This window comes from Eubalaena glacialis, chromosome 14, assembly GCF_028564815.1.
Source record: "Eubalaena glacialis isolate mEubGla1 chromosome 14, mEubGla1.1.hap2.+ XY, whole genome shotgun sequence".
Taxonomy (NCBI): domain Eukaryota; kingdom Metazoa; phylum Chordata; class Mammalia; order Artiodactyla; family Balaenidae; genus Eubalaena; species Eubalaena glacialis.
Genome location: NC_083729.1, coordinates 54,253,033 through 54,269,740, shown reverse-complemented (window position 1 = coordinate 54,269,740; position 16,708 = coordinate 54,253,033). Strand labels below are relative to the sequence as shown.

General features: G+C 36.1%; 1 protein-coding gene across 4 annotated transcripts in view; it reads left to right on the top strand.

Moving 5' to 3' along the window:
- Positions 1 to 5,972, top strand: part of WDPCP (WD repeat containing planar cell polarity effector) — a 548,844-nt gene extending 542,872 nt beyond the window's left edge. For all 4 annotated transcript variants that reach the window (XM_061211054.1, XM_061211055.1, XM_061211053.1 and 1 more), the window contains one exon: positions 5,890 to 5,972. In XM_061211054.1, the coding sequence (XP_061067037.1) occupies positions 5,890 to 5,966 (77 nt within the window). In that variant the 3' untranslated portion in view covers positions 5,967 to 5,972. The remainder of the gene's footprint in view (positions 1 to 5,889) is intronic.
- The last annotated feature ends 10,736 nt before the right edge of the window (positions 5,973 to 16,708 follow it).

The window sequence follows — 16,708 nt, the reverse complement described above, 5'->3', positions numbered from 1 at the left end:
CCCCAAAATGGCTGCCACCAGCTTCTGTGTCCCCAGGGTGACCTCTAGTTGCCTCTTGCCTCTCTGGAAGACTCTCTAAGATCACCAGGTTGGTCTGATCCAGGCTCCTTTCAAATAACTGCTTCTGCCCTGGTTGGGGCTTGTCTTCCCAGCACAGGCTCCTCGGGCGAGGGAGCCCGACATGGGGCTCAGAGCTCTCAGTCCTTTAGGAAGAACGTCTGCAATTGTAATTATCCTCCTGTTTGTGGGTTGCCCACCTGGGGGTATGGAACTTGACTATACCGCAACTCCATTCCTCCTGCCCATCTCGTGGTAGTTCCTCCTTTATATCTTTAGTTGTAGAAGATCTTTCCTGGTAGGTTCTGGTCTTTTTCATCAATAGTTTTTCTGTAAATAGTTGTAATTTTGGTGTGCCCATGAGAGGAGGTGAGCTCAGGGTCTTTCTCTTCTGCCATCTTGGCTGATCTCCCCCTGCCACACACTTCTTTATACCTATTCCCTAATTTGTAAAATGAAAATAGTTATACTTACTAACATCACAGGATTGATAAGTTAAATTAGGTAATGCGAAAGGATTTTATTAACTCCAAAACACTGCTCATTATTATTGCTCTTATTGACTTACTTTTTTAAAGTATGCAAATAGTAAATTCTTCTGGATAGAAACATTTTTCTAGCACTGGATTTCACACTCAAAAACTGTGTTAGAAAACTGAAAAACAAACTAAACATGTCTTCATGTAGGGTTTTGAAAAAGACAAAAATCCTATTCACATGATGTTTTTATTATAAATCTTCTATAAATGCTGAGGGAATTACATTGAATAATAATTCAGTGAAGACAATTCTGTGGAAAGGTGAGATGACGTGTTCTAAGTACATTCCTTTCTGATTGTTTACTTAACACAGAAGTAGTTGGAAAGTTAGTTAGCTTATCTACAAACTTGTCTCTCATAAGTACCAGAAGCCTCAAGCTAGCCTTTGGCAAGTGCTAGACTGTAGTCAGTGAGATTTCATTTTCTAGAAAGAACATCAAGCACCACAACTCTGGAATGCTGATTAAGAAGAAATTGCTATATGATACCAAATATGTGAAAAGGAGAGTTAATATTCAACAGTGAAATTTGAATAACCTGACAACTTTATCAGGAAAGCTTCTCCTGCTGTGTAGAGGTGAACTATGGCATCCGTTAAATGACAGGAATAGGCAATCATAGGAGTTAATCATAAAGCAGCCTGTGGAACACATGTTGTTAGGCACAAAAAAGTGGGGAAAGTACTAGAGAGGGAAATAAGAACTTAATTCTAATCCCAACTCTGCCACTAAGTGAGTGACTTTGGACAAAACACTTATCCCACATGAGCCTCAGTTTCCTCAACTGTAAAATGAAAGAATTTCAGATTAGAAAACTTCAAGGTTTCTTCTGTCTCTAAAATAGTATACTTCTGGGATTTAATTACTGTTGAGCCAGATCAGAAACTTCATAAGAGACCATCAGTAACACAGGGAAAACCTAACATTAAATAATGAGATGATCACTTAGTGTATTAAAAAAGGGTATTTATATTAATTAAATGAGCAACATGTCAAAATCTACTTTGTAGCAAAGCAAACCTTAACTTGTCTGTAGAATTTGCTTACAAAAGTCTGTGTACCTTTCAAAGAAAGTGACCTGGTATCACCCAACATTAGGTAACAGCAATAGGGTGTGGCTCAGAATATGTACTTAACTATATGTAGAAATCAAATGAGGGCCTGGGGAAAACCCTTTTGTTGAAGTAAATTATTACAAGAATTAACATGTAACATTCAGTCAAGGGTAAGCACAATTTCATCATGTAATAAAATGAAGATCGGCCTCTGTTGAAACCACCACTTCCGGTTACCAAACAAAATCACTTCCTCCCAAACTAGGAAAGAAACAAAGCAAAACTACCAATTCTAGAGTGTTTATCCAGAAGCCTAAAATTTCATAAACTTTGGTACAATAATTCCATTTCTACAGCTCTATACCAAGGAAATAATCCTAAACACAGAAAAAACTTCATGCCTAAGAATGTCTATCATAGGGTTATTTATAAAAAAGAAGAAATTAGGAACAATATAAATTTAACCAAAAAGAGGAATGGTTAAGTAAAGCTATAGTAATTAATATAATAAAATTTAGCCACTAAAAACAAAGACTTTGTGGGAGCATTGAGAAGTGTTTAAAGTAAGGCCAAAAAACTCAAAAGCCAAATACAGTAAGTCTCCTACACACGAACCTTCAAGTTGCAAACTTTTAAAGATGCGAACGTGCATTTGCATGTCCAATCACATAAGTTAGTTCACATGTTTGGCGTACATTGTCACGTGCGTGTATCCTCTACAAGTGGTTGTGCTTTTGTGTACTTTATTGTACAGTATTGTATAGAGTACAGTAGTACAGTATCTTTATTTCAAGCCCAGGATGTCCAGAAGCAAGCCTTAAAGGAGTGGTGACATAGCTGGTACTGCTAAGAAGCGCCAGGCAATAACAATGGAATCTGCTGTGCAACAGGAGGAGCTTACTAATGAGGACTTGATGGAATTGGAGGCCCAGATAAAGGACAAAGACAGACAAGAGGAAGAAGAAGTAACTGAAGACCCGAAGAGATTCACGACACAGGAAATGGCAAGGGGATTTTCTTTGAGGAGGCACTGTTAGTTTTTGAGGCACAGGACGGAAACATAGAACAGTACACAAAGGTTGCAGCAGCCGTTCAAAATGCAATCCAGTGCTACCGTGTCATCTATGACAAGAAAAAAAGAGCTACTATCCAGACATCACTGGATCGTTTATTCAAGAGGGTAGATAGAATTGAATCCAGCAAGGAACAAGAACCTGTGCCATCAATGTCAGGCGTGAGTGAAATTGCATCTTGCCCTCCATCTCCTATTGCTGACGATCCTTCAGCTCTACCATCTCCCACCTCCTCTCCCTCCTCCAGCCAATAACTCTTCTTGCCTGTTCACTTGATGCCAGCCCCTGTATGCCAGCTGTTGTACTGTACTACTGTACTTTTCAGGGTACTGTACTGTAAGATTAAAAATGTTTTATTTTTTGTGTTTATTCTTTATGTATTATTTGTGTGAAAAGTATTATAAACCTATTACGGTACAGTACTGTATAGCCAAGTGTGTTAGTTGGGTGCCTAGGCTAACTCTGTTGGACTTACAAACAAATTGGGCTTAAGAACTCACTCTCAGAACGGAACTCGTTTGTATGCAGGGGACTTACTGTATGTACAGAACTGCACATACAATATGCTTTCAGCTGTGTTTAACAAAATAAGTAAAACATATATGTGGAAAAAAGTGACGGGAAGCAAATACACATTAAACCATAGTTTTATATGACTGGTGGGACTGTGGGTAAATTTTAGTACCTTTCCATGTTTCAAATTTTATTTAATGAATATACTTTATCTTTAATAATGATTATATAATGGAGTATACAAAATACATTATTGCATTACTCATTAAAATATTCCTCTAAGGTAAATAGGGTACAAGTTAAGGTTATTTAGCATGGCATACACAGTCATGGAAACCTTGGAAATGTCTAGAAGTAAGTCTTTTAAAAATAAAATGGATTTTAAAGGAAATCCTTCAAAGGAAAAAAAAAATTTTTAAGTCCTGGGAGATCACTGAGAAATTAATTCTATGATTTTTACTTTTTTAAATGTAAGTCCTAATGTAAGACAGGCTTTAAGGCCTGGACAGAAGGCACCAAAGAACATCAAGAATGGCTGAACCAGATGACACTTCTTGGGTATGCAAAGTCTGGCCTTCCAGCAACGATTATAACCAGATATTAGGAAAATAAAATAATTTACCTAGGATCTCTGCCAGTCAGTGTACAAGACCAAAAGCTAAATCCAGGTTTCTTGACCATTCTAGTGGTATAGAAAATAGACTTTGTATGGCAGCTTATAAACCAAGAGATGGAGCTTAATATTTTTAAAATATCAGTGCTTACAATGTTTTTTGTTTTTAAATTAAAAGCTACCTAAAACCCCTGAACTTGCCAGCACACACACAAGCCTCAGGCAATATTAAATTACTCATTCTTCTTGTTACTTGTTTTTCCAGGTTGGGGGGTGTGTGTGTGTGTATGTGTGTGTGTAAATCAGATCCACAGGCACATGCATACATACAAGTTTCCCTTACCTGCCAGCCCCACACCTGTTTTCTTTGAGATATGACTACTTAAAATAGAATAATGTAATGACTTTCTGAAAGGCTTCTTTTAGTAAAAAGAACTTTCAAGATATAGCTTAAGGAATAAAATTTTAAATAATTTTTAATAAGAGAAATGTCTCCAGTTATGACATGTTAGTTTAAATATTAACCATCATGCCTACTCTCTTTACCTTTCCCCTTTACCATTTCAACACTAATTAGGTTATCTCCAAACTTTCAAAAATGTCCCCACTGTATTGTTTTTTCAAATAAAATTACTCACATTTAGTCTTACATTTAAACACTCTCCAACTTCAGAATCCTATCATAAAATCCTTTGTTTTTCTATACTTGATAGGGTTGGTGGGGAGATGTGAAAGACAGAAAGAATAAGAAATGGGAAATGGATGAGATTCTTGTTAGTATCTCTTTGTAGCTTCATACTGTTTTATAAAGGGCTTATAAACACACAATCTTTTCTATGAACCATTATCTCAAGAGCCACTATTAAATACGCAGTAAAACATCAAAATTAAGAAATATATGCTTGGGACTTCCCTGGTGGCACAGTGGTTAAGAATCCACCTGCCAATGCAGGGGACACAGGTTCGATTCCTGGTCTGGGAAGATCCCACATGCCGTGGAGCAACTAAGCCCATGAGCCACAACTACTGAGCCCACGTGCCACAACTACTGAAGCCCACGTGCCTAGAGTCCATGCTCCACAACAAGAGAAGCCACTGCAATGAGAAGCCTGCGCACCACATCGAAGAGGAGCCCCCACTCACCACAACTAGAGAAAGCCCACGCACAGCAACGAAGACCCAACAGAGCCAAAAATAAATAAATAAATTAATTAATTAATTAATTTTTTAAAAAAAATAAATATATGCTACATGGGACCTTTTAGAACAGATAGTATTGTAAAATCAAATAGGTGGGAACTTTCCCGGTGGTCCAGCGGTAGAGAATCCGCCTTCCAATGCAGGGGATGTGGGTTCGATCCCTGGTCAGGGAACTAAGATCCCACATGCCGTGGGGCAACTAAGCCCGCATGCCACAACTACTGAGCTTGCGCAACTCAACTAGAGCCCGCGGGCCACAAACTAGAGAACTCACGTGCTCTGGACCCCATGAGCCACAACTACAGAGCCCACGCACCCTGGAGCCTGCATGCCACAACTAGTGAAGAGAAAAAAAACCTGCACGCCACAACTAGAGAGAAGCTCGCGTGCCACAAAGAAAGATCCTGCATGCCTCAACGAAGATCCCATGTGCCGCAACTAAGACCTGACGCAGCAAAAATAAATAAAATAAAAATAAATAAAAAATAAATCTTAAAAAAAAAATCAAATAGGTGGAATCACAAATGAAGACCCACAGTATGCAACATTTCAGATGCTTCCAAATTTCAACTAACATCTTATCCTTCCTTCTTTAATGTCTTATGCTTCATATGTTATTTCTCTTCACTGATTTTTATAAACACTCTAGCAAAATTTTAAGAGTAAGATAAATACACAGTTCTCTTGTTTACACATATACAATTCATTTTAAACTTTTTATTTTCTTTCACTGTTTTTAAATATTTAAATTAAGAATATTAAAGATATAAATATTAAGTCAATTATTTTTTACTCTCTGCTTAAACATGATTTTAATTGTTTCTATTTGTTTACTTTCAGGAAATCAGAGATGGTGGTTCTCTCAGAATGGTTCACTTCGGTTTGGTATAAATAAGGAACTTGTTTTTTATTTTTAAAAAACCCACATTTTTCACATCTAAACTTTTTCATGGCCTGATACAGATTAAAATCTCCCTATATGAATTAAAAAGAGGAGAGATAATATGAATTAGTTAAAACATTTAAATTCAGAGTATTTTCAAAGTAAAGTTTTATTAGTTTCAAAAACATGCAGCATAACAGCAAAGTCATCTTAAGTAAAAGTTTTTAACTTACTTATTTTCAATAATGTAAAATTTCTGAAGTTCCTTAAATTGTACATTATTAGGTGCTTCAAAAGTAGGATATTTAAACTTGGTTCTCCCAAGTATTTTAAACATCTCCTCTTGTGATATTGTTTATATTATTAATTTGCATGATGAATAAAGTATTTATTAAGCGAAAAGTTCAGCCCAGGCCCATTGTTGGAAGACAATTTTCCATGGGTCTCTTGAATTACTGATAATGAGGCACTGACTGCCCCTTGGAACACAGATACTATCTCCTTCTGGAGCAATATGCTTACAACCTGTTATAAAAGGTTTGAATTCCCTAAGCTCAGAGTTCCTACCCTTTACACAGCCCAATGAGTGTGCAAGCATCACCTGGCCCTCTTCACATCACCCTGTGGGAATGGGACTTAGGAAACCAATGCCCACCCTGCAAAAAAATGTTGATACTCTAGCAACTATTGCTGTAAGTAATAAACTCTCTTTTGTCTCTGACCCAGAGTCTCATGTCTTCTACCAGCATGAAACTGTAGTTTGATAACTTGTTGGCTTGCAAGTAGGGTAAAAACCTCAGACCCTTCACAGTTCTTGATCCCCATTCATTAGCAGGTAGCACATATTTCACAACCGTAAATGTCTATAATAATCAACATCTTTTTCAAATATTGTATATGAGGTACATTATATATTTAAATCTTATAGTTAAGAGTTAATTAGATTGAAGTCTTTTATACTTCAGATTTTTCTCCCTACTTCCTATTCCTCTGTACCACTACCAGAGGGTACAATACAGAAAGGAGGTGAAACCCAAATTATATTTTTCAACATGCTCTGGAAAAGTTTTAGTAATACATAGTACCTGAACCATACTAAAAAGAAATGAAAAGTTACCAGGAAATTTTCTTTTTACTATTCCTATCTTTCTTTAGCATAATAATCAAAAGTTAACTGATTTTTTAAAGAAAACATTATATTGAGAAAAACATGGCTTTGTCAAGAATGCAACAATATCTCCAGATTTTCTAGTAAATAGTCATTAACCAGAAATACAAAACACATTTTCTGATCTACCGTATCCTTTTGTTCATTTGGCCACTGTCTAGAGACTGGTAGAAAAGTTCAGTACTGTTTCTAGGTCCTTTGTGAGTAGACCATAGTTCATACTAAAAAGTAAAAATTTAAATGAGATATTAAGATAAAATATGGATATAAATAAAATTATTTTGTTCTATATAATGATGATGATGGTAGGTTTGCCAGTTATCTAGGTAAAAATTAAACAAAATTTAGTTCTTAGATAAATTTCCCATTTTTCCCACTTCACATGCCTCTGGAAAAATTAACTCAAATATGTAGAAAACCAAGTTCAGACAATAGTAAGAATATGTTATACATGACATCTTCAAGAGTGTCCATGATTTACAAATGTTGTGCTTTCAAAATGTTGTGAACCTGGGGGTATTTATTAAATATTCCAATAAATTGATATTTCTGCTCTGTTACAGACGGGAAGGATGATGAATGAACTTCCACTGCTCTAAAGTGAAAACAGAGGCACAAACAAGAACAGCTACGTAGCATCTGCACTAGCACTGACAGGTTCACATTTTCTCCTTCAGGAATAGATGCATGAGCTTTTTCAACTATTCTCTGACATTCTCAGATCCCCAAAAAGTTCCACAGTAACTCATATTAGTGATGACACTGTGCCTGATTACCAAAATAAACTGTGTTTGGAATACCTGTTTCTAAATGGTTTGCTTTCACTAAAAAGCCAAATAACCAAAACTGATATTATATTTGCTTCTTACCAACTATTGACATGTTAGTAAAGACAAGAACTATCAAATTTACAAGTGATGTTATATTCTAAAACTTTATTAACTATATTATTTTAAAGTATGTAAAGACATACAGACCAATGAAATAGAATGGACAACCCAGATATAAACCCTCACAGATATAATCAAGTCATTTTAGTATTGGGAAAACTGGATATCCACATGCCAAAGAATGAAGCTGGACCCTTACCTTGCACCATATATAAAAATTAACTAAAAATAGATCAAAGACCAAAACATAACACCTAATTTATGTAAAATTCTTAGAATAAAACATAGGGAAAAGCCTCATTACGTTAGATTTGGCAACTTCTTGGATGTGACACCAAAAGTACAGGCAACAAAGGTAAAAATAAATAAATTGGACTACATCAAAATTTAAAACGTTTTGTTCATCAAAGGACATTATCAACAGAGTGAAAAAGCAACTTATGGAATGAGAGAAAAATTTTGCAAACCATGTATCTTATAAGAACTCCTACAGCAACAAAAATACAGCCCAGTTGAAAAATGGGCAAAGAACCTGAATAAACATTTCTCCAAAGAAGATATACAAATGGCCAGTAATCACATGAAAAGATACTCAACATCACTAATCATTAGGGAAAGGCAAGCCAAAACCACAATGAGATACCACTTCACCACATTAGGATGGCTATTAAGGACAAAAAAGAAAGCAAATGTCAGCAAGGATGTGGAAGAACTGGAACCCTGTGGACTACTGGTAGGAATGTAAAATGGTGCAGCCACTATGGAAGACAGCACAGCGGTTCCTAAAAAAAATTTAAAATAGTACTATATCATCCAGCAATTCCTTTTCTGGTATATGTATCTGTACACCCATGTTCATAGCAGCATTATTTATAATAGCTAAAAGGTGAAAGCAGCCCAAGTGTCCCACCAAAGGATGAATGGATAAACAAAATGTGGTATATATATATATACAATGGAATACTCAGTCTTAAAAAGGAAGGTAAATTCTGACACACGCTACAGCACAGATGAACCTTGAGGACATTATGCTAAGTGAAAGAAGCCAGTCACAAAAAGACAAATACTGTGTGATTTCAGTTATATGAGGTATCTAGAGTAGTCAAAATCATAGAAACAGAAAGTAGAATGGTGGTTGCCAGGGGCTAGGACGCAGCGGAAATCAGGAGGAGCTGTTTAATGGTATAGAGTTTCAGTTTTGCAAGACAAAAAAGTTCTGAAGATTGGCAGTACAATGTGAATATACTTAATACTACTGAACTGTACACTTAAAAATGGTTAAGATGATACATTTTATGTTATGCGTATTTTACCATGATCTTATAAGTATGTATGTAACATACAGTTTTACCTTACAATATGACCTTGAAGTCTCTGAAAGAAGTACATTAAGATCTGCTACCTCATTAAAATAACTCCAAAAAAGAGCTAATTTTCAGAAGTAGCAATATTTCCCATATTTTAATAATCTAGAAACTATAATCCTAGTTAAATAATCACCATTTTTTTTTTTTTTCAAATCATGGAGGTTTGTTTGTTCGTTTGTTTGGAGAATTATACAACAACCAGTCAAGAAGCATAGGATTCATCCTACATAAAAAAACATATCCACTGCACTTTTTTGCTGAATTGCAGCCATATTTCTGTCAGTACAGTGATGACCTATATATGCGGGATTAATCTGACACAAGACAGTGAAGCTTAGCCCTTCAGTATATCATAATCTATTTATTCTGCATGCTAACAGGAATTCAGATTTTAAAATTAAACAGGAAGTGACTCTATAAATGTACAAAGAACAAGAATTAAATCCTAAAATATTAGGTTTTAAAATCTATATGACATGAATGTACTTATTTATTTTAAAATGTCAAATGTCAAAAAATGTCTATGTTAACATGAATGGACTTAATTATTTTAAAATGTGAAATAAATGTCATGTTTAATTTTAAGAGGTAGAATTAAAGTCTTCATTTGATAACATTTAATATAAAATTAATAAGTAAACCTTAAATATAGAGATTTATTTAAGGGGGTTCTATCTAGAAGTCAGCATGATCTCATTCTGTGATCACTCACTGAAGTTACCACTATCAAGAGAGGAGAGATGTGCTCACATAATTCACAGGTAGAATGAAAGACATGGTCAGACTAAAAAGAAGAACCCTTTCTTTACTCTGTAATTATTCACATTACATATAAAAAATAAAAGTATTAATTATGTATACAAGAGATGCCAGTCAATAGGGACTGCCCTGGTGGCACAGCGGTTAAGAATCCGCCTGCCAATGCAGAGGACATGGGTTCAAGCCCTGGTCTGGGAAGATCCCACATGCCACGGAGCAACTAAGCCCATGCACCCCAACTACTGAGCCTGTGCTCTAGAGGCCATGAGCCACAACTACTGAGCCCGTGAGCCACAACTACTGAGCCCTCGTGCCACAACTACTGAAGCCTGTGTGCCTGGAGTCCATGCTCTGCAACGAGAAGCCACCGCAATGAGAAGCCTGTGCACCTCAACGAAGAGCAGCCCCCGCTCACTGCAACTAGAGAAAGTCCGCCTGTGCACAGCAATGAAGACCCAACGTAGCAAAAATAAATAAATATTTTTTAAAAATGGTTAACTTAAAAAAAAAAAAAAGAGAGAGATGCCAATAATTTCTTCTTTGAAAACCTGCCCTGCTCGTAACCCAGGAAGGCAAACGTCCTTTGTGCCATTTGACCCTGTCCCCTCACTCCCAACTGTACCTCCAGAACACAACTGATTGAAACAATTTATTACTCTTTCCTGGGGATCTGGAATTAGAACATGTACATTTAATTGTGGGAAGAACAACCAGAAGTCATGTAGACTAAGACCTAGGTCTTAGGCTATCATTTTGAGATGGTCATGATATGGCCATGTGCAAATGAATGCATGAGCAGGAAAGTCAATTTATAACAAATGAGAAGAGAAAAGCAAACATGCAGAGAAATGTCAACAAGACGGCTGGTTCCAGAGATCTGTTTCCTGGAGGCTGCCAGCAGTTGAATGAAATGAAATGCCCTTTTAAGATATCAACTCTCCCTACCCTTTTACCTGAACCTTTTTGGGTGTCCTTCTGTTGTTACAACCAAACATTCCTTGATTGTAACAATGATTCAGAAACATTCATACACAAAGTTTTACAAAATAATTAAGGACTTGAAAACATGACACAATGAAGAAAGAAGCATACTCTTTCAAATTTCTTTCAAAATATCTGAGAACTGATGCTTTTTCAAATGTGAGAAGCATGATAGAAATGGCATTATTAAGTAGGTACTGTCCTCTATCCCATAGCAATCTGCAGTAAGGCACTCAAGCTGTGAAGCTTCCGCAGCTCAGAAGACACTTTTTATTCTTCTCTTACAGGATGTTAATGTCAAGATTTAATTTGAGGGAATACCCTGGCAGTCCAGTGGTTAGGACTCCACCCTTTCACTGACAAGGGGCCAGGTTCAATCCCTGGTTAGGGAACAAAGACACGTGGCATGGCCAAAATTAAAAAAATTTTTAAATAAAAAAAAATAAACAGACCTAGGCTAAGGTGTGCCGCCTGGAGGGCACTACTAGAGTTGGAGGATCCTGTCAGAGGTCAAGAGGATGGAATCCTAGACAAGTCCTGAGGGAATGCCATGGACCAAGGTGGGATAACCTAAAATGAAATTGATAATTATTTTTTTAAAAAAGATTTAATTAAAAAAATATATATTTATTTACTTATTTGGTTGTGCCAGGTCTTAGTTGCGGCATGCGGGATCTTTAGCTGCGGCATGCAGGATCTTTTAGTTGCAGCATGCGGGATCTAGTTCCCTGACCAAGGATCAAATCCGGGCCCCCTGCATTGGGAGCATGAAGTCTTAACCACTGGGCCACCAGGGAAGTTCCAAAAGAGATTTAATTTGCGTATCTACTTATCTCCTCAATTTTTGTTCGATTTTATTTTTTAAATCTCCTTAATCGTAGATTATTTTACTTTTTATCATTTGAGGATGCTTTATTATTTTATTATTTAATCTTTTACTTTCTGGTTTTAATTGGTTAACTCTATATTGATTATTCTTATCTTACACTATTGTCTTAATATTTTTGTATCTTTTCACATTATTATTAAAGTATTGTTGATTTATAATATTATATTAGGTTCAGATGTACAACATAGTGACTCAATATTTTTACAGATTATATTCTATTTAAAGTTATTATAAAATATTGGCTATGTCCCCTGTGGGGTATAATATATCCTTGTATCTTATTTTATACATAGAAGTCTGTACTTCTTAATCCTTTACTCATGTCTTGTCCCTCCCCCATCCCTCTCCCCATTGGTAAACAGTAGTTTGTTCTCTATCTGTGAGTCTGTTTTGTTATATTCACTAGTTTGTTATATTTTTTAGATTCTACATATAAGTGATATACAGTATTTGTCTTTGTCTGATTTATTTCACTAAGCATAATACTCTCCAGGTCCATCCATACTGTTTTAAGTGGAAATTTGTCATTCTTTTCTATGGCTGAGTAATATTCCTTTGTTCATACATACCACTTCTTCTTTATCCATTCATCTACTGAATGTACACCTGGATTGCTTCCATATCTTGACTACTGTAAATGATGCTGCTATGAACACTGTGGTGCATGTATCTTTTCAAATTAGTGTTTTCTTTGGGTATATACCCAGTAGTGAAACTGCTGGATCATATTGTAGATCTATTTTTAGATTTTTTCCCCCAGGTCTTTTTTTTTTTTTAATTTACTTATTTATTTATTTATTTAAAGCAGTTCAGTATTGTTAATTTTTTTTTTTAAATCTTATCGAAGTATAGTTGATTTACAATGTCATGTTAGCTTCAGGTGTACAGCACAGTGATTCAGTTGTATATATATACATGTATGTGTGTATATATATATGTATGTATGTGTATATATATATATATCTTTTTCAGATTCTTTTCCCTTACAGGTTATTACAAAATATTGAGTATAGTTCCCTGTGCTATACAGTAGGTCCTTGTTGGTTATCTGATTTATATATAGTAGTGTATATATGTTAATCCCAACCTCCTAATTTATCCCTCCCCATCCCCTTTCCCCTTCAGTAACCATAAGTTTGTTTTCTATGTCTGTGGGTCTGTTTCTGTTTTGTATATAAGTTCATTTGTATCATTTTTTTTAGATTCCACATATAAGTGATATTACATGATATTTATCTTTTTCTGTCTGGCTTACCTCACCTTAGTTTGATAATCTCTAAGTCCATCCATGTTGCTGCAAATGGCATTATTTCATTCTTTTTTTATGGCCAAGCAGTATTCCACTGTATATATATACCACAACTTCTTTATCCATTCATCTGTCAATGGACATTTAGGCTGTTTCAATGTCTTGGCTATCGTAAATAGTGCTGCAATGAACACTGAGGAGCATGTATCTTTTCAAATTATAGTTTTCTCTGGATATATGCCCAGGAGTGGGATTGCAGGATCATATGGTAGCTCTATTTTTAGTGTTTTAAGAGAACTCCATACTGTTCTCTATAATGGTTGTACCAATTTACATTCCCAACAGCGTAGGAGGGTTCCTTTTTCCTTCATACCCTCTCTAGCATTTATTATTTGTAAACTTTTTGATGATGGCCATTCTTTTTTTTTAATAAATTTATTTTATTTATTTATTTTTGGCTACGTTGGGTCTTCGTTGCTGCATGCAGGCTTTCTCTAGTTGCGGGCTTTCTCTTCCTTGTGATGTGCAGGCTTCTCATTGCGGTGGCTTCTCTTGTTGCGGCACGGGCTCTAGGTGCGTGGGCTTCAGCAGTTGTGGCTCACGGGCTCTAGAGCGCAGGCTCAGTAGTTGTGGCACACAGGCTTAGTTACTCCACGGCGTGTGGGACCTTCCCAGACCAGGTCTCGAACCCATGTCACCTGCATTGGCAGGCAGACTCCTAACCACTGCGCCACCAGGGAAGCCTGATGATGACCATTCTAACCCATGTGAGGTGATATCTCATTGTAGTTTTGATTTGCATTTCTCTAATAATTAGTGATGCTGAGCATCTTTTCATGGCTGTCTGTACATCTTCTTTGGAGAAACGTCTATTTTGATCTTCTGCCAATTTTTTGATTGGGTTGTTTTTGTTTCTGTTTTGTTTTTTTGTTTGTTTTTGTTTGTTTTGTTTTGTTTTGTTTTGTTTTTGATGTTGAGCTGTATGAGCTGTTTGTATATTTTGGAGATTAATCCCTTGTCAGTCGCATCATTTGCAAATATTTTCTCCCATTCTATAGGCTGTCTTTTCATTTTGTTGATAGTGTCCTTTGCTGTGCAAAAGCTTTTAAGTTTAATTAGGTCCCATTTGTTTATATTTGTTTTTATTTTCAGTACTGTAGGAGATGAATCCAAAAAGATATTGCTGCAATTTATGTCAAAGAGTGTTCTATGTTTTCCTCTAGGAGTTTTATAGTATCTGGTCTTGCATTTACGTCTTTAACCCATTTTGAGTTTATTTTTGTGTGTGGTGTTAAGAGTTTCATTCTTTTACATGTAGCTGTCCAGTTTTCCCAGCACCACTTATTGAAGAGACTGTCTTTTCTCCATTGTATATCCTTGTCTCCTTTGTTGTAGATTAATTGACCATAAGTGTGTGGGTTTATTTCTGGGCTTTCTATCCTGTTCCATTGATCTATATGCCTGTTTTTGCACCAGTACCAAACAATTTTGATTACTGCAGCTTTATAGTATAGTCTGAAGTCAGAAAGCCCGTTCCTCCAGGTCAATTTTTCTTTCTCAAGATTGCTTTGGCTAGTTGGGGTCCTTTGTGTTTCCATACAAATTTAAAATTTTTTTGTTCTAGTTCTGTGAAAAAATGCCATTGGTAATTTGATAGGGATTGCATTAAATCTGTAGATTGCCTTGGGTAGTTTAGTCATTTTAACAATATTGACTCTTCCAATCCAACAACACTGTATATCTTTCCATCTGTTTGTGTTGTCTTCGGTTTCTTTCATCAGTGTCTTACAGTTTTCCAAGTACAGGTCTTTTGCTTCCTTAGGTAGGTTTATTCCTAGGTATTTTATTCTTTTCGAAGCGATGGTAAATGGGATTGTTTCCTTAATTTCTCTTTCTGATCTTTCATTGTTAGTGTATAGAAACGCAACAGATTTCTGTGTACTAATTTTGTATCCTGCAACTTTACCAAATTCATTGATGAGCTCTAGTAGTTTTCTGGTAACATATTTAGGATTGTCTATGTATAGTATCATGTCATCTGCAAACAGTGACAGTTTTACTTCTTGTTTTCCAATTTGGGTTCCTTCTATTTCTTTTTCTTCTCTGATTGTTGTGCCTAGGACTTCCAAAACTATGTTGAATAAAAGTGGTGAGAGTGGACATCCTTGTCTTGTTCCTGATTTTAGAGGAAATGCTTTCAGCTTTTAACCATTGAGTATGATGTTAGTTGTGGGTTTGTCATATACGGCCTTTATTATGTTGAGGTAGGTTCCCTCTATGCCCATTTTCTGGAGAGTTTTTATCATAAATGGATGTTGAATTTTATCAAAAGCTTTTTCTGCATCTACTGAGATGGTTGTATGGTTTTTATTCTTCAATTTGTTAATGTGGTGTATCATACTGACTGATTTGTGGATACTGAAAAATCCCTGCATCCCTGGGATAAATCCCACTTGATCATAGTATATGGTCCTTTTAATGTATTGTTGGATTCAGTTTGCTAGTATTTTGTTGAGGATTTTTGCGTCTACGTTCATCAGTGATATCAGCCTGTAATTTTCTCTTTCTGTGGTATCTTTGTCTGGTTGTGGTATCACAACACTATGAGACTAAAAATCAACTATAAGGAAAAAAAACTGCAAAAACACAAACACGTGGATGCTAAACAATATGCTACTAAACAACAAATGAATCACTGAAGAAACCAAAGAAGAAAAAAAAATACCTAGAGACAAATGAAAATGAAAACACCATGATGCAAAACCTATGGGATGCAGCAAAAGCAGTTCTAAGAGGGAACTTTATAGCAATACAAGCTTACCTCAGGAAACAAGAAAAATCTCAAATAAACAACCTAACCTTGCACCTAAAACAACTAGAGAAAGAAGAACAAATAAAACCCAAAGTTAGTAGAAGGAAAGAAATCATAAAGGTCAGAGCAGAAATAAAAGAAATAGGGGCTTTCCCTGGTGGCACAGTGGTTGAGAATCTGCCTGCCAATGCAGGGGGCACGGGTTCGAGCCCTGGTCTGGGAAGATCCCACATGCCGCGGAGTGACTAGGCCCGTGAGCCACAATTGCTGAGCCTGCGCGTCTGGAGCCTGTGCTCCGCAACAAGAGAGGCCGCGACAGTGAGAGGCCCGCGCACCGCGATGAAGAGTGGCCGCCGCTTGCCGCAACTAGAGAAAGCCCTCGCACAGAAACGAAGACCCAACACAGCCATAAATAAATAAATAAAATAGAAGAAATAGAGACTAAGAAAACAATAGAAAAGATCAAGGAAACTAAAAGCTGGTTCTTTGGAAAGATAAACAAAATTGATAAACCTTTAGCCAGACCTATCAAGGAAAAAAGGGAGAAGGCCCAATTCAACAAAATTAGAAATTATAAAGGAGAAGTTACAACTGATACCACAGAAATACAAAGGACCATAAGAGACTACTACAAGCAACTATATTCTTAATATTATTATTA